Genomic DNA, 21,674 nt, shown 5'->3' with positions numbered 1-21,674 from the left:
TCAAACTTCATGAAGGAATGTCTTCCTGCAATAATAAAGATGCTATTTTTTGACCCAAGTCAGCTATATCTGTTTGCTTGTATGGGACACAGGAAAGAAAAAGTCTCTGAAACCAGTTGCAAAGGTGACAGCTATAGACCAAACATCAGTCAAACCTGGGAGTGCCAAGTGGCAGACCCCAGGCCAAGATCCATATGAAAACTGCACACTGAAGCTCTTAATTTCCAAAGATAGGAAATTCTCTTTCTTTTCTTCTTTCCAAAGAAAAAAAGTAAAAAGAGACTTAAGGGGAAAGCCGTGATACAGCTGAAACTGGCTCCACCAAGTGATTGAAAGAAACTAAGAACACCACACTGCTGGCAGTAATTGCACAGAAGAGATAAGGCAGGCTCGCAGTGCACACTACAAGATACCATCAGATTAGAAAAAATTCCCTACATGATAATGCTTGTTTATGAGAACCAACAGACAATCATCTCAGGAACTTCACAGGTAAGACCTGAAAAGTGAAACAGAGAAGTGAAGGGCATTTAGGTTATTTACAAGACTCCAAATGCTATCTACAGCTCAGGAAACCTTTAGTAAATCAATGCTAAAAAGGATTTCCTCTCTTAACTTGGTCACTACTCCAACCCCATTTCAAAATGCAAGCACTGTTCACCCAGTGTAGGACCCAACTGCAAGCAGGGCCAGGAACTATTCCCTAGAATGAAAAATAAGAAGTGTATTTGTAGGTGGAAAGAGCATCTCATTTGGGTAGAGATCGTCCAGCCACTGTATGCCACCAGGATATACATAATGACAGTAAAATCCCAAAAGGGAGTGAGAAATTGGGGGAAAATAGCTCTCTACAACAACCTTAGACGAAAAGGTCTTAAACTTGAACTGACAGAGTTGTAACAATAACATTTTGTAGCAACATTTTTTATAGGGTTTCAATATTTTAGATACGCTGCACTTTCAGTGGGAAAAAACCCCCCCTATGGCAGTAACATTCATGTAAATAACTTCTGACAATTTTTAAATGTAGATAACAACTGATCAGTCCTACAGAGTTTTAAATCAAAATTCTGGCAGGCACCTGTGGTAGAAAATAGTATCTTTTCCCAGAGCAAGATGGTCTGCTCTGTAGTTCAACAGATAAAAGCATATGGCACAGCTACTCAGACTATGCCATTAGAAACTAATGAAACCCTTCAGTAAGTGTGAGAATGAAAAGACAAAGTAGTAAACAGGAATGAAAAAGGAGAGTGGATCTTTTCTGATGCACAAGCAAAACAATTACAGAAGGAGAATTTTAGGGAATCAAATTTATATGCTCTAACAAATTGCTTTGTAGCCTTTTTGTTAAGATTTACATGACAAGATCCAAAAAGCTATTTTAGTGAACACAAAAAGACCTTTCGACAGTTCGTGAAGAGTAACCCTTGTTTAGCACAAGTATTTAATGCACAGAGACAGAGAAATATTTCAGGCATGGGTGAGAAGAAAAATGATAGTCCACAATACAGCAGCGAAAAGGAAAATAGACGCTGGAGAGTAAACTGTCTCACTTCTTTTATCTAGCTCCATGTAAGCTGGATTTGATTATATAAAGTAGACATCTAAAGACAGGCATTTATGAGCATGTGGCTCCGAAGTGTGGGGAAAAGAAAACATAAGAACAGATCACTTACAAACATCATAAGCTGGTCAGTATTTCTGATCAGCTGTTTGCCTTATAGGTTCTCCTATTTCACTGTAAGCTTTTGCTAGAAGAAAGAACCAAGAATTTTTATTTTAGTATGGATCAATCCATCAAATGAGATTTTTTTAGTCCATTTGTAACCACTTCATTCAACGACATGATAAAAAAACCTGCATATATTTCACACATCTCTCTTACTCTGCAGAAATGAAAGCAAGTGATATGTCCCATTACATGCCAATCCCCTAAAACAGATTACTTTTTCCTCATACAGCATTATGTTAAAACAGAGAAAACATTTGCCGTGACATTTTCCTTTCTTCATCTGAACAGAAATGTAGTGTATCAATTTCTAAAAACATGCTAATTATAAAGCCTTAAATTAACTGAACTCGCCTTACATTTGTGGAGAGAAAAGTAAACCTGCCTTTTCGTGCAATGGACCTGTATTTTCAGTGAATATTCTTCCCAAGTAGGTAACATGAAAGTAAACCTTTCTTTTTTTCTGAGTTGGGAAGTGAGTTAAAAGGGTTGTTTATTAGCTTTTTGCTGACAGAATGAAATTAACATTTTTCCAAAAAATAACAAAAGACTTTTTTCTGTAATATCCTAAGATATAACAAATACATTAAAAAAGCCTAAAGAAAATAGTATGTTCACCTCCATTACGTGCAGGAATGTTCCAGCTACTTTTTTACATGGTAAAAAAATTAAACCCTACCTCTCCTTCCCCTTCCAAAACCAGTCAAACACAGAATTAAATGCAGTCTCTTTCCTGAAAGCCAAGAGATGGAGATTCTTGAATCTGCTCCTGTGTTTCAACTTCAGCTGTTGTTGCTCCTTAATCTTTTCCTCTAGTTTCTACTAGCATATTGACTAATATCTGAATATTTAGTTCTAGAAAAGGGAGATAAAAACGTTTAAAGTTACTTCTGTTTCATGTTACTTCACATTATAGAGCAGAGAGAATATTAAAATGAAAGTTTTACTATTAACTACCTACTTAATTAATTAATTCTAGCACCATGAGCATAGTTTGCATTTGCCCAAACTCAGACTCAATGACACCAATACATTAGCATATTTCCAACTCCCTTTAAATTCCTCTTATAATCTATTTCCAAAGCAGATTCTTTCATTTTTAATAGAATATCACTGTTTTTAACATTAATGAATATTTCTACAATAACTGGAAATAATAATTGTCACATAACAAACGTGCTCTTTGTTAACGTTTCAGTTATCTCAATGTGTTTGATCCATTTGGAGTATTTTCATGTATTGCAATGCCATCCAAGTTTGATTCCGTGTGCATTCCGGTATTTTTTTCTGTCAATGAATTCCCTTGCCATGGTTGCCACCCGAACAGTACAAACTCTGATCACAACATAAGATGCTGGGTAGCAAGATAACCTAGAACAAACCTTTCCATTCAGGAATTTTTTGTGCTATAAAATTTCCTCCCTCTCACAGGTCTATTTAGTTGTCAACAGGCAAAGTGTCCTCTGAGAGGCAGTTCACCTCAGAGAGGCATTCTTCACCTTATACAAGTGTTGAGCAAAATGAACTCAACTCCTCTGAACAGAGCATACTACCTCTGCAACACACAATCTCCACTTACATTAAAAAATATGTTGATGTAACTCATTTTACCTGAGAACTAATCACAATCTTACTTTGAACTTCTGGATGAAGCCAACTGTTTGAGTATCCTGGTCATTGTAGGTATGTCTTTTCCTCATAATCTGTTGGGATTAAAACCAACGTCATCCTCATACAACATCTTATCTGAGCTTCTGAATCGCTGGGAATCTCTGTATGAACCACTGCCAGAAAATGAGTACTGATGTGAACTCCAGTCACTCTTGTAGCCTGACTTTTGATGCCCAAATCCTTGACACTCAGATTCTTGGATCCAGCTAGACTCCTGGTTCCAGCTAGACTCCTTGTTCCAACCAGACTTCTGGTTCCATCTAGAGCTCTCATTCCACCTAGGCTCCTCGTTCCACCTAGGCTCTTGGTTCCACTTGGATTCCTCATTCCACCTAGAGTCCTTGTTCCATCTAGGCTCTTGGTTCCACGTGGAGACCTCATTCCATCTAGGCTCTCGGTTCCACTTGGAGTCCTCATTCCATCTAGGCTCTCGGTTCCACTTGGAGTCCTCATTCCATCTAGGCTCTCGGTTCCACTTGGAGTCCTCGTTCCACCTAGGCTCTTGGTTCCACTTGGAGCCTTTGTTCCACCTAGGCTCTCGGCTCCATTTGGCGTCCTTGTTCCACCTAGGCTCTTGGTTCCACTTGGAGTCCTCGTCCCACCTAGAGTCCTTGTTCCACCTAGAGTCCTCGTTCCACCTAGGCTCCTCATTGCAACCAGAGTCCTTGTTCCACCTAGACTCCTCATTCCACCTTAGGTCATCATTCCACCTGCAGCCACTTCCTCCCAACACAGCAGAATTTGCAGAAGACGTACAAGTATTCACAGACTCGTTATTCTTGTAAGCGGAATTGCTTTGTGAAGGATACTTTGTGGAATACCTTCCAGATGAAGGATACAAGGCAGAAGAACTGGGACAGGGTAATCCTTGATCACTTATACTCCCTGCTTTTTTACACGCTTGTTGATTCCTCAAATTTGTAGTTTCCCTGCCATATGAGATTCTGTTATCAGGGAGCTTCCTTTCTTGCACATCGTTGGACATATATTCTGCTGAGTGCCCAGTCATTGAATTAGTCTCACAGGAAGATGCTCCACCAGCTGAATTACTGCCAGAAGCAGACTGGCTGAACTGTCTCAGCCATTCACTGATACAACTGGCAGGACTTCCAGTCTGAAGAGCAAAAGAGTCCCTGAGTGCAGACATCATTGCAAAGGCGTTAGATCTTAGTCCATAGGAAGATGATCCATCATCTGTTTGGTTAGCAGGAGTGACAGAAGCATCTGCAGAACACTCTTCATACTGAGACAAAAAACCTTGACTCCAGGTAGGATTTCCTAAGTAAGTTAAGTAAGCGAGTAAGTAAGTAAGTAAGTAAATAAATAAATAAGCAGAATTAAAAGTCAGCAATATTAAAAAAGCAACTGAACACAATTACTTTGAGGTTTTATGAAGTCGTCTTCTCCTGTTCTTTTCCCATTTCCTCCCTTTGTGTCCTACCTGACTCCAGCATCTTTTCACCCCCAAATCCTCACGTTAAATAGTTTAGGAAAGGTTACTGCTTGCATTTCCAATAACCTTTACTGCTGCAGTACTATTAAGAGAAACACAAGTGTTCTTAGACAGTTAAGACTAAAGTCATTAATGATTCACAAAATGATATCCTGAACCGACTCAGAGGGCAAAGACACACAGTAGTCTAGCAAAGAAGCACTATGGCTGGCCATAAAAGTAAATTTTTTGCAAACTGTGCAAATTAAAGAGCAGACTTAAACTAGTAGAAGAAAATATGTAAATTACCTTTGGATTTTCCATATGGTGTATAGTGTTTTGGGATGCTTTTCCTTCCTGGAAATTCATCATGAGATACTGACATCAGTGGCCTCAGACTGTTAGTATAATTAACCTAGGTAAAGCAAAAGGTCAAAATGTTTGTTTTTAAACTCAAATCTTGAGCATTCTAAAAAAAATAAATAGCAAATAGTCCATAGAAACTCAGCAGAGGACAATTTTAGGTGACAGCAAACTCTGTATGAAGGATGTAGTGTTCACAGTTACCACATTAAACCACAATTTTCAAAAGTACTACTTGGAAGAAGTACATGTCCAGAGAACAGATTGAAGGGTCTGGGGAAGACAACATCCCCCGTTTCAAATTGCTTTACTTTATTGCTCCATAACGATTAGCATCACGTGGTGGCTAAAATATAAAACTAGTACATATACAAATCCTGTCTCTAGCTGGGGAATGCAGAATGGAATAAGCTCATATTAAGCTGTGGCAACAATTTTTAACTAGCTCATGAGAACTGTATTACATCCAAATGCATGACATTTTTGAAAGTGTAGCTCTTGAAAAAATGGTGGTGGCATTTGCACAAACATAGTTACCATAGCTCAGCTGATATGGAATTTGTTATTAATGCCCAAGAAGCCACCCTGAAATATCTTGCAGAAAAACACATGCTGAATTTTGCGAACCAGTACCTGCCAGAGGTGTACCTCCTATTTTTGTACAGATTCGGGTCCTTCCTCAGCCCTTTTAATTACAGCAGGTATTCCATCTTTATGCAAAGAAGCTATTGAGGTTTTAAGGACCAACAGAAAGACAGCAACATCTTGCCTACTTTAGCCTTAATAGATTATAACTCTGGGAGCAGAGTGGGAGCAGAGCTACAAGTCACCAGAAAGAAAGACTTATCCGCATGCCCACAAAAGAAAGAAGTGACACATTCAGGCAGCACTTACAGCCTGATAAACCTCAGAAGAAAAGCTATCAAGTAAGGGCCTAACAGCAAAAGAAGGATTACAATCACACATCATGAAGCAAAATGGTGCCCAAAACAGGAGGAGAACACATGCAAAAGAAAACCGAAACAGATGGAACATGACAGAAAACTAACAGCAGTGTGCCACACAACTAATGTATTTTGTACTTAGAAACTGTAAAAAAAATAAAAATTGTCTATTTAACTTAGGGAGGGGGCAGGTTGACCTGTGCCCCGAACTGTTAGTTTGACAGGGTGTTAACACAGTAAGTTCAACCACTCCTTTCATCCCAATGGTAAAACAACTCCAGTCCAGATCAACTTACTTACCGCTGCTTTCTTTTCACAAAAGGCCTTCAAAGCTTCTGTGAGTTCCTGTGTAATATGAACAACAAGTGTTGCTTCTGAGTCCGAGGTGATGTGAAAAGTCTTCTGTTGAAAAACACGGTTGGGATTGGTCATTAGCATGCTGAAGGGTCACATACACAGACAGATCAAAGTTATACTTTTGCTTTGGTATAACCAAGTTTATACTATTAGTTGTGAACCTAACTATGGCCTGATAAACCATGGATGTCTGTGCCACTTCCATACTGTCAGTCACGAACATTTTGTTGTAGATGGAGAAGGGCACTAATCCTAAATTTATGTTGTCTGTGTAGAGAATGGAATAAAAAATAAGTTTCAGCACCATCAAATGCCTTTGATTCCCCTATTTTAGTAACAAAAAGATGAAAGTTTCCATTAAAATTTTCCTATGTGTAATTCTGGGAGAAAGAAATACCAAAAGATATTGATATTATCCTATAAAGTGTTACCTGTATTTTTAATGTCCAAATAGACTCATTAGTAACTATATGAAGTTATAAGTGATTACAGTAAGTTAGAAGAATACAGGCAGTCTGCTGTAAGGAATAGCTGTGATTCCTGTAGATAAAAAGTAACTGTCCACCAAGCATTTTTGGTCCCCACACTTGCTTTTTCTCTACCTCTTCCTAAAGTCACAAGTAATCACAGCTTATAATAAAAAAAGGAATAACTAGAAGAGGAAAAAAAAAATCTTCACTTGGTAATAAAGCACACATCTTAAAACAATCTACTTGTAATTCTGGCATACAAACACTATTTAGATTCAAATGACATTTTGTCTTAGATACAGAACATGACTTTCATGGAGTAAAATGGTGAATATAAATGGTCAGATACTTTCACAACATAGACCCAAAAGACAAACCAAGGCTGACTATGCCACTGCTAACAGAAACTGAACTGATAAAACTTCCCCACTCCAACACCAGCAGCTGTACTCTGGAATCACCCCATTTCACTTGTCTGTCTGGTTCGGTAGCAGTAGCACTGGCCACAGCATCACAGGCCACAGGACTGGACTGGCTCCTCTTGTTCAGCAATATCAACAATCCCATTAGGTGTGGGCAGCCAATGGCAGTTTATTATTGGTGCTAACACTGCTTGTTAGGGTGGCTCCTCAGGGAAGAGAAGAATGATCCAGAGAACAAGTAGAGAGCTCACTTTTAATCCAGCAAGTTGTGCTGACATTATGCTACAGCTGTGCTTTTCAAAGAACCAAGTCCATTAAAATAGAACTTAGAAATTAACATTGTAGTCAAATGAGTTTGATCAGTAGTCAGAGGCTCCTTCACAATATTCACCACATGATACTCACAAAACTGCACAACTCTTATCACAGTTATTTTACATACATACCAAGAACTCTAGAGCTTTCTGTTTCCGAACAGGATCATTCTGTGGGATTGCAGAATGGTGGAGAAAAATTAAAAGACTGAACATTACAGTATCAGTTGCATCATCTTGTACAAAACAAGATCTTATAATCTTTTATCCAATACAAAAGTCAACACAAGAAAAGACCATAAATGTAGGTCACAGCTATAAATGTATACTGTTAGAGGCTCAATAGCAATTAGGTAGACAATTCTACAAATACAACTGCATTACTTCCAAGACTGGGAAGAACACATTTCACATCTAAGCTACACGCCTACAAGAGCTATCTATCCCAGGCTTTCCTCAGTTATGTCCTAGCTCATGTTTAAAAAAAAGTCAAGTGCTCAGCTGCTTCTAGCATAGTACGTGACCAGCCTGAAGACTAAAAGAGCAAGACATCACCACAGAATATATCAGATTACAAAACAGTCTCTGCCACTAAGATAGAAACAAGGCAGTTCTTGGTGTTTGTGCCCAGTGCTACGCAGGACATGTACTTGAGTTTCACCCTTGAGTTAGAAAAAAGAAATGTAAATCTTTAGATCTATCTTAATATTTAAACCAAACATTTAATATAGAATATCTTTGATGTGAAGACAGGCAAAACAGGGATGTGGAGACTGCAGCACACGCTGGGAGACCTGGCCTGCAGACACTGGGTCGGAGACTCTCAGTGACTTCTGAACAGGAATTATGAGAGCTCAGGTGGGTGAGCATCCTGCTGCACAGTATTCATTTCCCCTCTGCTGTGATGAACACAAAACTCTGGCCACTAGGTCAATTATTTTGCTTCTACAATAATATTAACAAAATAGCAAATGAAGCCAAAGAGTAAAAGGTTTTCAGAAAAATGAGAAGCAAGCATAAGAAAACAGCTAGAATGTAAGACACTTGCAGAACTACTACCTCTACGTACCTCATGCTCATAATCATCCTCCCACCTTAAAAAGAAATGACAATATTAAGATGCATTCTGAAGATTACTGAAACCTTAGGTTTAACTCATAGCATCTAGAATCAAAATATTTCAATTTCCAAATCTATATCACTTAGGAATACAGGGCATCTTTTTCTATGGCATATTTAAAATACTATTACTTCTTAAAGTTCCTTATTCTGACTGACTCTCAGAGAGATCAGTAGTATTGATTAACTTTTTACAGATCAGCTAAATGAGATGGCTAAAGTAATGGTGTTTTTTTAATTCCTATATAAACAGAGAAGCCTTTTATACAACTTCCTTAGGCAAAAAAGTGGTAACAGCTTGAAATTTGAATTATGATTTCTTTGTGTACGAGTACAACAGGCTGCTACTGAATTTTATAACCACTACAATATTTCAAAAGCCATAGCTACTATTTCAAAACAGACTGAAAGGAACAATTTACACGAGAAATTAAGTACAGTGGAAAGACAATATAAAATATTTTCCCTGTATGTTAAGAAGTTTGCTACAGAAAAGTAGATCTGCTTAACAGGTAAAGAGATCTAAAAGAAAAATAATCTCCTTTGACTCCCATGTGGGGGTAGTATTCTCACCTTGCTTTCTTCTTTGATGGGGCTAGAAAATTAAAAGGAATTATTAGCAACATCATAACAACACTGTATTACCATAATAGAAGCATTACACAAACAGAATAGTTACTGGCTCTAAAGTGGTTGCAGTTTCTTTAAAGGGCGGGATTCAGCAGCCCAAACCTAGGCACGTACTGCCACTTAAGAAACCACCACGCATCCTTGATGAAAGGCTTACGGGAGACCAGTGCCCTAATAGCTTTGCAGGGTACCCTACCGCATCCATGTTCTGGCAGCTGAATCCCACACAAGAAGTATGGACTGAACTGAGGTGGGCATGCCTCCTCTACGCAACAAGGTAAAAGGTTTGGGTTTGTGGGTTTTTTTCCTGCAAACATACCGATGAATCTCAAAGCTATAAATATAATAGTCCAGTCTCCAACAAGATGTTACAGAGATTAGAATGTCTAATCATCAGTCTTGCCAGTACAGTGTATAAGCATAAGGAAAAAAGAAAAACTCAACAAAACAAGGTGGTCTAAGACCATAGCTATGCTACAGAAAATAAGCTACTGCATGGTACATAACATCACTTCTTAAATATTCATCAGCACGGGTGTCCTAGGATAAGCAACAGGACTGTAATAATTCTCCAATTAAGAATTTTTTACAAATAAATGCAAATTACATCTTTGCCCCTACAATATGAGGCTGAAAGACTCCGTGCTACTGTTCTAAGCACCTGATGTTGAACACATGCAGATGGGTTGCAACATGAAGTTGCACTGTAGGTCCCAAAGTTTTCTCAGTGTCAGGAAAGAAAAGGACTGCCATTATTTCACAGAAGATATCCAGTGAATTAAGATTCGTGGAAATGTAGGATGGAAGCAACCTCTGCAGAAAAATCAGAGAATCGTAAAAAAGATCAGACTGGAAGGGACCCCTGAAGTCATCTAGTCCAGCATGAAAGAGAAGAGAAAAGTACCACTGAGGTGGTAAATAACAGAAACAATTAATTGTAAGATGAGGACAATGACAATTAGAATAATTTTCCCTGAATTATTCAATTTTCCTTGTCTTTCCAGTAAGCCTCTAAAATCCTCCCTATTTCAAAAGAAGATGGGTAGAGACAAGAAGTAATACTCAGTCCATGGAAATCTCACCCTAATCAAGCTAGTGACTGATGTTCTGCTCACTTTGACAAAGACTAGCCTCAAGATCCGATCAGGCTGCTTCGGCCCAAGTCCAGCTGAGTTGTATAAGCCTTCAAGAATGGCAATTTCCCACCTTTTTTTGGAATGCAATTTCAGTGCTAGACCCCTCTACGGCGAAGAACTTTCTGAACGTTCAATCAGCATTTCCTTTATTGCAGCCTGTGAATGTTGCCCCTTGTTCTTTCCCTGCACACCTTCTTGAAATCTGGCTCCTTCTCTGCAGCCACGTAGTCATGTAGTGCAAGATAGTAATTAGGTCTCTTCCTTAGCTGCTGCCTTCTCCAAGTAATCGAATCCAGCTCCCTAAAGTGGTCTTCTACATCATATGCTCTAGTTTCCTCATGATCTTTTGTAGCCGGTGAGTCCTCTGCCAACTCTTTCCAGTTCACCAAAATTTCTCACATACACAGGACATGGTATTCCAGAAGCAGCTTAATGAGTCTTTAACAGAAGGGAGTAAGGACTGCTCCTCAGCCTGACGGCTACGCTTTTGCTAATGCAGTCCAGTATGCTGTTGGCCTTCATTACATGAGAAGTGCATTACTGATTCATGTTCATACTGTTGTATGAAGGCTCATAAGATTTGGTTCCTAGCCCAGTAGCACCCAGACTATATCCAGCAGGGTGTTCCTCCATCCCAGGTGTAAGACTTCACATGCACCTTTGCTAAACTTCAGCATACTTCTAACAGCCCATTTCACCAGCTTTTTGAGATCCCTCTGAATGAATAGTCTTGCCCTATGACGTATCTGGCATTCCCTCAACTTGATGTTATCTGTGAATTTGACAATGATGTATTCTATCCTGTTATCCAGGCCACAAATGAACATGCTAAACAGTGCTGGCCCCAAGAAAAACCACTAAGGAATGCCACTAGTAACTGGCCAACACACTTAAAATGACTGACATCTACTCTCACAATATGAGACTTGTCATATGTGAAATGAGAGCTCTCTCTTGGCTCATAATCAGTGTGGCATCCACCACAAACATCAAGTACTTTTTTAGCAAGATTCATCGGTCTGTCACTTCCCATCCTGTACTAACAGAGGTAGTTATCACTTCCCCGCTGAAGATACAGACAAGCTTCTCCAGGTATCTGCTATATCTTCAAGGAAACAATAATTCAATCTGAAAAGTCTGGTCCAAAATAGCAAAGTAAATCTCTGGACTTATTTCTGGTTTACTGCTGCATTCCACAGCAGTATTAAGAGTAGTTTTTAGAAAGGAAAAAAAAATATTACACAGGCAGAATTCAGAGACTAAATTAGACCAGAATTTCATATGTTATACTACCACACTGCACTTACATACAGTGACATAAGACCTCCAAACTCAACTCCCTACTTTGAGTAACCAGTTATAGGAACTGCCTTAATAAACCAGTATTTTTAATCTGAACCCCAAGACAAAATACAGGTAATGTCTCTTCTTTAAAGAAAAAATAAATACCCTAACTTTTCCTTTAAGAAAAGCAAAAAATCAATCACTTCAGGGTCTCTCATACATACATATCTGCGTGTGTGTGTGCGCGTATATAGATATGTATATAAAAGAATACATAACCTTATCTTACTTTTGCATATGATCTCTGCAGCTGCCAAAATTTGGTGTTAATGTCCATTTTGCCACTCGCAAAGTAATACAAGCTACTAAATGGCCTTTCTTAATTATACCCTCAAATTCACTCTTGCTGTCAGAAGGCAGCTTTGAACCTGGAAATCATTCTCTGCCAACACGATCTAGTCTAAGAACAGACTGCTGCCAAACCAGTAAGCATGATTTCCTTCCAAATAACTATTTTTATTTTGGAATTCACTTGATATTGACCTTACCACCTAACCAGAGTAAACTTCAGTGCAGAACGACATAACGCTCTTGCAGCTAACTTCACTCTTTTCTATTCCTCCAGTTCTTCACATTCTGTAGGACTGTGTGGGATCAATGTTTTTGATGCTCCAGTTTGATATCTGAGCATGTCTTCCATTTCTACAGAAGCACCGATGTCAACTCACTCTGAACGAAGAACTACCGAGTTAGATTTCTGGGTCACATTCCCATCATCTTCACAAGAGACAAACGGAGCTCTGCCACTTTATTTCGCAGACCAACACTAAAAGGTACAATCCACAGAAGCCACCAATGATCAATCCAAAAAGAAAAGCACTGCTATAGTAGGCACCAACAGCAGAATTCAGGCTGACAAATTGTTGAGCTACGCAACCTTCACTCATTTAAATGAAACCTACTTTCCCACTGATGTTGGTAATAGGGTCAAAAGGTAGCAAGTAGATATTTCTTCAGGTTGGCATTGTTAAGCACCAATAGCGCAACATCAGTAACAAAGGACATAAACACGCTGTATGAGGGAAGATGATGTTCTGATGTTTGAGGGTTTGGTTACCATTGCTTCTTCCAATGGACTTGCTAAAGAACTGTAACTTCCACTTCTACCATGTATGTCTCTTCATGTCTTTTGTAGCATGTATGTCTTTTGATGACTGAAATGAGGTGGAGAAGTCTCTATCAGCTTATCCAGAGAAACCCATCAAATACCATTTTTCCATACTTTTTCACTTTCCTTGATTAGCAAATTACTGTAGTTATCTACCCAGGTATCTCTGGAACCAAGTAGTTTAAAAATGTCTACGAATCACTGCAAGTCTGGCAGTTACCTTCTTTCCTCATTTCAAATTCACAAAAACTAGAAAATCTCTGAAAACGTTTTCTGCTATTGCAAGCTGAACATTATAAATCAGTCAAAATCTTTGAGTTCAACTACTAATTCAAATTAGGCCAAATATCAATTACATCAAATCTATTATATTCAAGTAATTAATAGACTTACATGAGATACTTGGTCTTATGTAACCTTCAATCTAGAAACAGAAATAGTTTCATATTAGATATTCTGATTAAAATTTCATAAGTCTCCACAGCAATTGCCTTTAGAAATGAAAGAAGTACTTTTACTTATCCCAGCATAGTGTAGCCCATATACTTATAGATATATTATCTTGCATATATAAATTTAAAAAAAAAAGAGAGAGAGAAAATTTGCTTATATCTGAGAAAATTTAAGTGTAAAAATTAAAAACCACTGAAAGAAAGCAATGACATTCCTGAACCAGTAAATTCTGACTGGACATTTTCTATCTAAAATCCTTAACTTCTTAAAAATAAATGATGATTTTTTTTCAGATGAATTTCAATACTACTGCTTTTTTCCCCATACTTTTTAGGGCAACCTTAAGTTAAACCTTAGAACAATTCAGAGCTACACTTCCTAGAAACACTCAGAAATTTAACAAGCTTTGTCAGCAGTACTTTTAAAATTTACTACACCAAACATAAATGCACAGATAAAAGACACTTCACTGGATACTTTACATTCACTTCCAATTACCTTATACATTTTTAATCCTTCAGTCTTCTCTAGCTCTCCTGCTATCCGCCTAAGAAATGAAACTTTACATTCTTTTACATCTGTTGTCTTTCTCTTCATTTTAGCAGGAAATTGTGTAGACTGTTGACAAAAACAGCTTGAAATGGTCAGTATCAAAAGTCATCATAATATTAAAAAACTGGCATATTTCACTGTTTGGACAAGCTTCCAAAAGACTAGCAAACATCGTTTTGAATATAATCAGTTTCTTCTCTGTTACACAATTAAATTGTAATGTTAAGGTTGCTTAAGTATTCTTTAAAACAAAAATGGACACTATGCAAATTTTGCTACCAGAAGGTAACATCCTCTGCACCACATCCAACAGTGCTGGGAAATAAGTAAGAACCTGATCCTGGAGACAATAAAAACACTTAGAAAATGACTTTGAGCAGACACTTACAGGCACCTCTGGACTGTACTTCCACAATAGCTCACAGCTTCATAGCTATTCGCGTTGATCTGATCCATGAAGAGTCAACCATACAACTATCAGCAATTATCCTATGGGGGTTTAAACTTCAAAACTGATATATGTATTTTAAAAAAAAAAAAAAGAGTATCTTAAAAAAACTGTGATGAAAATGTATCAAAATTACTCACAATGTATGCTCTTCTGTGTTTATATCCACTAAGATGTTCTATCATAGGTGCCATCTCTGTATTAAACCCACACAGCCTGCACTCATAATGCGGCTCTTTTCTTCCTTCAAATCTGAATTCAACCACGTGTTCTAGACCTGTAAAAGCAAGAATTACAAATATCTTTATTTTAGCATAGTCTACTAGAAACAAATGTATTCTCTTCAGTGTTGTTCATTAAAACCCAAAATGAACAAATGGAAGTATTCCATTTTCAGAATTTCAACACTTCTTCGGACTTATTGCCCCCATCGATTACATTTATCTCTTTACAATGCTTTATTCTGAAAAGAAAAACACTGTCTGTGGCAGATTTGCAAGCCCACCTAAATAAATATTTCATGTGCCTTTTTTCTTACCTGGGATATTTTTAAGAAACTAGGAAAGAGCCTTCCATTCAACACAGTCATTTGAGAGAATTCATGAAGAAGTGCATATAAAAAAAGAATAAGAATAGAAGAAGCCTCGCAAATGTCTACATTAAAAACTGCATTTCAACTACTTAGTCAAATATAATTTGGACAGTGTCCGCACATGCAGGAAAGACAACAAACACAAAATTGAGTCCTTCAGTATTGAAAAATTTTCCATAAACTTTTAAGTATTACAGGAATGAAAACAGGATTTTTTTAAATTTTTCCTAGAAACGACTGAAAAACTATGCCTTAGAAGTATTCAGAAATCTTTGAGACATATCTAGCATGAAAAGCCTTATTCTGAACAGCTTAAATGTAACAAGTTCACAAGCAACTTAAAACAAATAGGAAAAATCTGCAGCCGTTCCCTGTTATCATGGTTTCCAATAGTGTGCATTTGTGATAGGTTGACCCATGTATAACACAGCTGCTTGCTCACTCACGTACACTCCTAAGCAGGATAGGGAGAAAATAGGAAGAGCAAAAGCAAGGGATAAAATGGGTTGAGATAAGGACAATTTAATAGATGAAGGAAGGAGGGGGGGAAGAAAACAAAAAAACATGGGACACCCAGTCACTCACCTCCCTAGAAGCAGACAGCCACTGAACAGCCACCCTGGAAGCTAAACCCCACCTCCCCTCTCCACTTTTTCTCCCTTTATCTCGATTGCCATTGCTGAGCGTGCCATTATGCAGTGCAGAATATCCTGTTAGCCAGTCTGGCCATGCCTGGAGTGCTGCGTTCAGTTCTGAGCTTCCCAGTATAAAAGACATGGACATATGACATTTTCATACATGAAAATAATGAAGGTACTGAAGCACCTCTTCTATGATAAAAGGCTGAGCGAGCTGGACTGTTTAGCCTCATGAAGAGAAAGCTCAAGGGGGACCTCATCAGCATGTATGATTACCTGAAGGGAGGATGCAAAGAAGGGGGAGACAGGCTCTTTTCAGTGGTGCCCAGTGACAGGACAAGAGGCAAAGGGCACAAACTGAAACACAGAAGATGTTGTCTGACCATCAGGAAACACCTTTGACTGTAAGGGTGACTGAGCACTGGCACAGGGTCTCTGCGAAGTCATGGGGTGTCCCACCTTGCAGATATTAAGAAAAACATCTGGACACAGTTCTGGGCAACCTGCTCTTGGTCATCCTCCTTGAACAGGGGCTTAAGACCAAATGACCTGCAGAGGGCACTTCCAACCTCAACTATCCCACAATCTGCGAAAAGCTTCTTTACTAAGATGGCTCCTTCAGGAACGAGAGTTGTCTAACAATTAAGGTCTATAAAAGAGGTGGCTTATTACTCAGAGTAATAAGTTACAGTTTAAAAGGTGTAAGAGATAAGATATATCTTATAAAGTATTCAATACAATTACAGAAAACAAAAGAGTATCTAAAATTCCACCTTTTATTTTGAAACAAGAGCTATTCGGTCACAAATTCAAAGACACCAGTCAGAAAATAAAATACATACCAACTAGAGGCTCTTCTCTTTTGGGATCATTCATAAAGTCCTTAAGACAGGTTATGTGCTTTGTGAGTCCTCTCTTCACTAAAGTAAAAAATAAAGAGATATTACATATTAGACAGTTTGCACACAATTTCCATAATCTTGAAGGAATTTCTAATGGAGACTTAAGGGGGACAAAATTCACTTGCACTCTGAAATGTGTAAGGAAAATGGACAAGATCTCAGTCATTCACAAAAAGATTCCAACATCCTCTGTTTTCCATAACATTTTCACATGTAAGTTGTTAATATCTTCAAGGAGATAATCAAATAGACAAAACAGACCTTCTAACACAATGCAGTTTACTGAGGAAAGATACCAAGTTCATCTTCATAGCACACCCCAAACCATGTCAGTTCGCATTAGAACAAAAAAAAGCGAAAAAAAAAAAAAGCCAACCAACAGCCTCCTTCCCCTAAAACCCTAATACTCATAAAGCACACTGAGGCTGTTTGTTTGGAGACTGAAGTTCAGGAATCATATTGCCTTAAGTGTAACAAAGAACATAATCTTCATTAAAATAGCAAATGCCTCTTGTACTCTGGGCAGATCAGAAGCTGCTCAACCACAGTTAGTACGTTCCTGAGCCTGGACTATCAGTGTTTCAACAACGGCTGTATCTTGCTCCTCACTGAGTTTTAATAGCTTGCTTTTTCCACTGCCTAAAACATTTGTAAAGTGTCCCTGGTCAACTCGGAGCACTAGCAGAGTTCAGCTAAGCGTATCTGCAAAACAATCTCAAAGAGGCATTAAGTGTATTCAAGTGTTGGCCATTATAAAGGAACATGCTGAAGTGTTAAAATATATCATTTTAATCTGAGCAAAAAATGTACCTAACCTTCCTACATACAGCTGTACTTTAACTGACTGATGAATTCCATAGGAGTCATAAACACTGTTCATTTCTTCAAATCAGAGCAAGCAAGCAGAACTATCACAAACACTGACCAGTACCAGTATGTTACTGCATTCTTTACCTCTAGGATGCCAGGGTATGGGTTTGGGTTTTCTTTAAAAAAAACAACAACAACAAAAAACGAAAACCAAAAAACACTTCAGAGGGATAGCACAATAATAGCACAGCGTGACAGAGTTGACATGAAATGAGTTGATGCAACGAAATGAGTCTCCATAGATGGATTTTTTACCAACATTTAAATGTATCATGCAGTTCCCGTGCATCTGCATGCCTCTGCAGTAGCTCTCAGTATGAGCTGCTTGGTTCCAAGCTGACAGTGAAAGGCATGTGGTCTTTCAGGCTTCATACAGAAAGATCCACACAGAAAGAAGTCAAAGGTCTCTACAAGGTAATGGCCATTTTCTCTTGCTTGCTAACATACAATAAAAATTCTTGTCTTGGTAACATCTTGATAATAAACAGCGTATATTGTCCTTGGTTTATATGCTTTTGTTTTGCCAAACTTTCATCATATTGTGTATGTACACAAATGCAACCTGCAAAAGTTTTTGTTGAAAACCTCACCAGCTAAAAAAACATGAGCTAGATTCACTGAGGTCAGATGTTATCAGATAATCAGGAAAACAGAAATTATGCCTCAAGTTTGACGGTGTTCCTGTGAAAATACTTGTAACTTCATATTCTCCCAAGATCTTTTCTGCCATAAATAAACCAAGGCACAAAAAAAAGCAATGTTTCAGATGTTCAGTAACTTGCATTGCTTTTTCCTAAGCCATAATAAACCACCTGCTTTGGTTATCATTAAAACACCACCACTGATTTCAAAGTTGCACCTAAAAAGGACAATAGCTTATTTATATTCAGATACCTGGTCTCTGTGTTTCATACTTCATCCAAGATTGGGCTGGAGCTGGAGGACCTAGGATAATAATTTGACAGTCAGATTACTTCTTCTCACTTGCTTTTAATAAGTACCTAGTAGACCATCCAAACAAGTTAGAGAATTGAACAGTTATCTTCATTTTACAGTTGAATACAGGCTCAGTGACAGCAGTATTCCATCTTGGTACAGTTTCCTTTTGTAATTTTACTGCTCTAAGTAAGAAAAAGCATCTCATTTTCCTTTTCCCACTAACACAATGTTCAAACACATCAATGTCACAGAACGATATTCGATTTTTATTTGATTTCTAAGTGCTTTTCATACTGCATAGTTATTTCAATCATTTTAGCTATTCAGTTTTGCACATGACAGTTGATCTGTGTTACAACTACCTGACAGAATACTTCAGGTCTAAACATTCAGAGCTTAAACACAGTCAAGAGACAATTCATGAAATCATTAACTGCATCTTCTTTTACCTAGGGTTCTTTATTAATTTTTAATCACTCAGAACATCAGAGTGAATTTTCAGACAGTCTTTTGTAAAGGCACTTCAACTCCCTCCTTTGGAACTTCCTTCCCTTGCCCCCTTCCCTCTTCCCTCAAATCCATAGACACAGACACTGCACAAGTGAACTTTAATGATGTTCTCAGTATTTTGTCAGTTGCAGCATTCAAGATTAAAACAAGATGACACACCAGCACTTAGTGAAAGTTTAAGTTAAACTATGTATTTGCCCATGTAATTCCTATTTTTGAAGTGAAGAAGTTTTCCATAGCCATGGCAAATACAACATGTTGTATACATCGTTTTTTTCCTCTTTCTGCAAAGACAGGCAGTTAAGAGATACCACAGATATCAAAGGTACAAACCAAACCAAAGCTGTAAACAGCTCTGTAATATTAACATAAGGGAGGGATATGAGAAAGCTTATCTGCCTTGATTTCTTAAGATAAATTATACATTTTCTTCAGTGAAAAGCTTTAAAGCCTCTGGTAGCATGAACAAAATAAAATCTCCAGGTAGTCCTCAAGTCCAAAAATTACTTAATTCCAGAGTTGTTCAGTTAGTGCCTGAAACCCAAGTTAGATTCCAGGTCCAGCATCTGCAGACTGACAACATGGTCAAATGCTAAATGACATGAACAGTTACCTATGAAATAAGATTTTTAGTGCTTTATTTTCTGTTCACTTCGAGGAACAAATTACATTTGCAGAGAATTGCACCAGAAGCAGTTCACAGTGCATTCTGTCTTAATGTGGCTGAGGTTTACCAATAGAGTCAAGTCAAAAATCAAGTTGTAGCTGTTAATATCACCAAAGGCAGAAATTATCATTGCTGCCTGCAAAAGCTTAACAATGCAATTATGATCTTGAAGACACTCCCCTACTCAGCGACAGCAGGTTTCCGGGCTAACATTTAATTCATGTTTACAAGTCATACGGTTTTGTTATGCTACTAATAACGTAATTTATATTTTTAAGCATCTTAAGACCAAAACACAATAATACTTTCCCTTAAAGCATACCAGACTGACCAACAACCTCAAAACCAGCTGGACTGCTAGGCTCAAAGGGCAACAATGAACAGCCCGGTCTCTTGGTCTTCTGTAAGCAGCAGCAAACCGAAAGCCTGGGCCTATATTGATTAGCATCATCACTGATAATGTGGTTGACAATGCATAGAACAGCCTCAGCAAATTCACAGACAATAATAATTTAGGGGATATAACCAATGTCAGAGCTTCAGTTGAGCAGGAACTTGGGAACACTAGGGATTAAAGAAACATAATAAGAAGTGAAGAATTCTGCATCTGAAATAATCCTGTTGTTGAGTACAGGCTGGAATCTGGCTGACTGAGCAGCTGCACTGTCAAAAAGAACCTCAGAGTTACGATGAATACTAAGCTGAACATGGGCAAAAGCCTGTCTCCCATAAACTAAGGAAACCCCATACTGAGATACTGCACAGGCAGCAGACTTCAGAACACTTCACCCTCCATTATCTGGGCCTTCCGAGGCTTTGTAGTTCATATTGTTCTCTAGTTCAAGTGGCATGTGAAGAAACCAAAGAGGATCCACAACCCCAGGGCAAATAACTTACAAGAACAGTGTTGGGAACTGGATTTGTTTAGTCTGGTAAAGCGGGAAGACAGAGGAGATGTACTATCATGGATACCCAAACAGTAGCTACAGAGACAGTCAAATCCTTTGGGGATGGGACAACAGCATAACAAGTAGCGGGCAGAAACGGTTGCTTAGGAGGCATAGATCAGACGTCAGGATGGAATTCCCCTCTTTAAGACAAGGGTGCAACTAAGGGCTGATTAAATGCAGGTAGCAGACTTTCTGTCCTTGGAGACTTTCAAGGCTTCAGTAAGAAGACGATGATCCAGCACTAACACAGTCCTTCCATGGGAAAGTTAGGAAATCACCCAAACAGTCTCAGGAAATCCCTTCCAACTAACAACCTGATTTAGTAAGGGACATTTCTCAGATACTAGCTATCTATAGGAACAAAAAAAAAGAATCCCTTTCCTTTCAATATTCAATGATGTCATGCTGAACACAGTTCTTCATTCACAGAATCACAAGGTTGGAAAGGACCCATTGGATCGTCGAGTCCAACCATTCCTAACACTCCCTAAACCATGTCCCTAAGCACTTCATCCACCCGTTCCTTAAACACCTCCAGGGAAGGCGACTCGACCACCTCCCTGGGCAGCCTCTGCCAGTACCCAATGACTCTTACTGTGAAGAGTTTTTTTCTGATATCCAACCTGAACCTCCCCTGACGGAGCTTCAGGCCATTCCCTCTTGTCCTGTCCCCTGTCACTTGGGAGAAGAGGCCAGCTCCCTCCTCTCCACAACCTCCTTTCAGGTAGTTCTCGACATCTTACATCTATTCAGGTATTAATTAGTACAGTACATATATTCCTAATGACTGCTAGAAACAGAACAGCTATACTTCAGAATTTAAGGACAGTTTCAGACATTGTCAATTCAGTTACTCAGAGGCAACGAAGAGGTAGTGGACTCAGCATTGCAGATTCACTTTTGAATACAAGAGGCGAAGTGCACAAAGACTTTATATGGGGAACTCTCCAAGAAAGAGATGGTAAGGGAGTTGTGTTCAATCTTAGTACTTCTGTTCTTTTGGTTTCTGAAACATTTCCTCTTCTAGTCTGTAACTCAGAAAAGAAATTCCAGGTTTCGTAGCAGTAGTTTTACATACCAAACCTTATGCATACTGGTCAATGCTTGACAGATC

At 38.4% G+C, this 21,674-nt stretch overlaps 1 protein-coding gene across 1 annotated transcript in view; it reads right to left on the bottom strand.

The window, feature by feature from the left end:
• Nucleotides 1-943: 943 nt before the first annotated feature.
• LOC128851151 (uncharacterized) overlaps nucleotides 944-21,674 on the bottom strand; it is a 35,596-nt gene continuing 14,865 nt past the window's right edge. Inside the window, exons 6-16 of the mRNA XM_054057869.1 lie at nucleotides 18,389-18,439; nucleotides 16,565-16,642; nucleotides 14,633-14,769; nucleotides 13,991-14,110; nucleotides 13,433-13,463; nucleotides 9,395-9,416; nucleotides 8,772-8,796; nucleotides 7,835-7,873; nucleotides 6,440-6,541; nucleotides 5,142-5,247; nucleotides 944-4,678 (exon numbers count right to left, since the gene is read on the bottom strand). Coding sequence (XP_053913844.1) covers nucleotides 3,426-4,678; nucleotides 5,142-5,247; nucleotides 6,440-6,541; nucleotides 7,835-7,873; nucleotides 8,772-8,796; nucleotides 9,395-9,416; nucleotides 13,433-13,463; nucleotides 13,991-14,110; nucleotides 14,633-14,769; nucleotides 16,565-16,642; nucleotides 18,389-18,439 — 1,964 coding nt within the window. The 3' untranslated portion in view covers nucleotides 944-3,425. The remainder of the gene's footprint in view (nucleotides 4,679-5,141; nucleotides 5,248-6,439; nucleotides 6,542-7,834; nucleotides 7,874-8,771; nucleotides 8,797-9,394; nucleotides 9,417-13,432; nucleotides 13,464-13,990; nucleotides 14,111-14,632; nucleotides 14,770-16,564; nucleotides 16,643-18,388; nucleotides 18,440-21,674) is intronic.

This window comes from Cuculus canorus, chromosome 2, assembly GCF_017976375.1.
Source record: "Cuculus canorus isolate bCucCan1 chromosome 2, bCucCan1.pri, whole genome shotgun sequence".
NCBI lineage: Eukaryota > Metazoa > Chordata > Aves > Cuculiformes > Cuculidae > Cuculus > Cuculus canorus.
The sequence above is the reverse complement of the archived record's forward strand: the minus strand, read 5'-3'. Positions and strand labels throughout refer to the sequence as shown.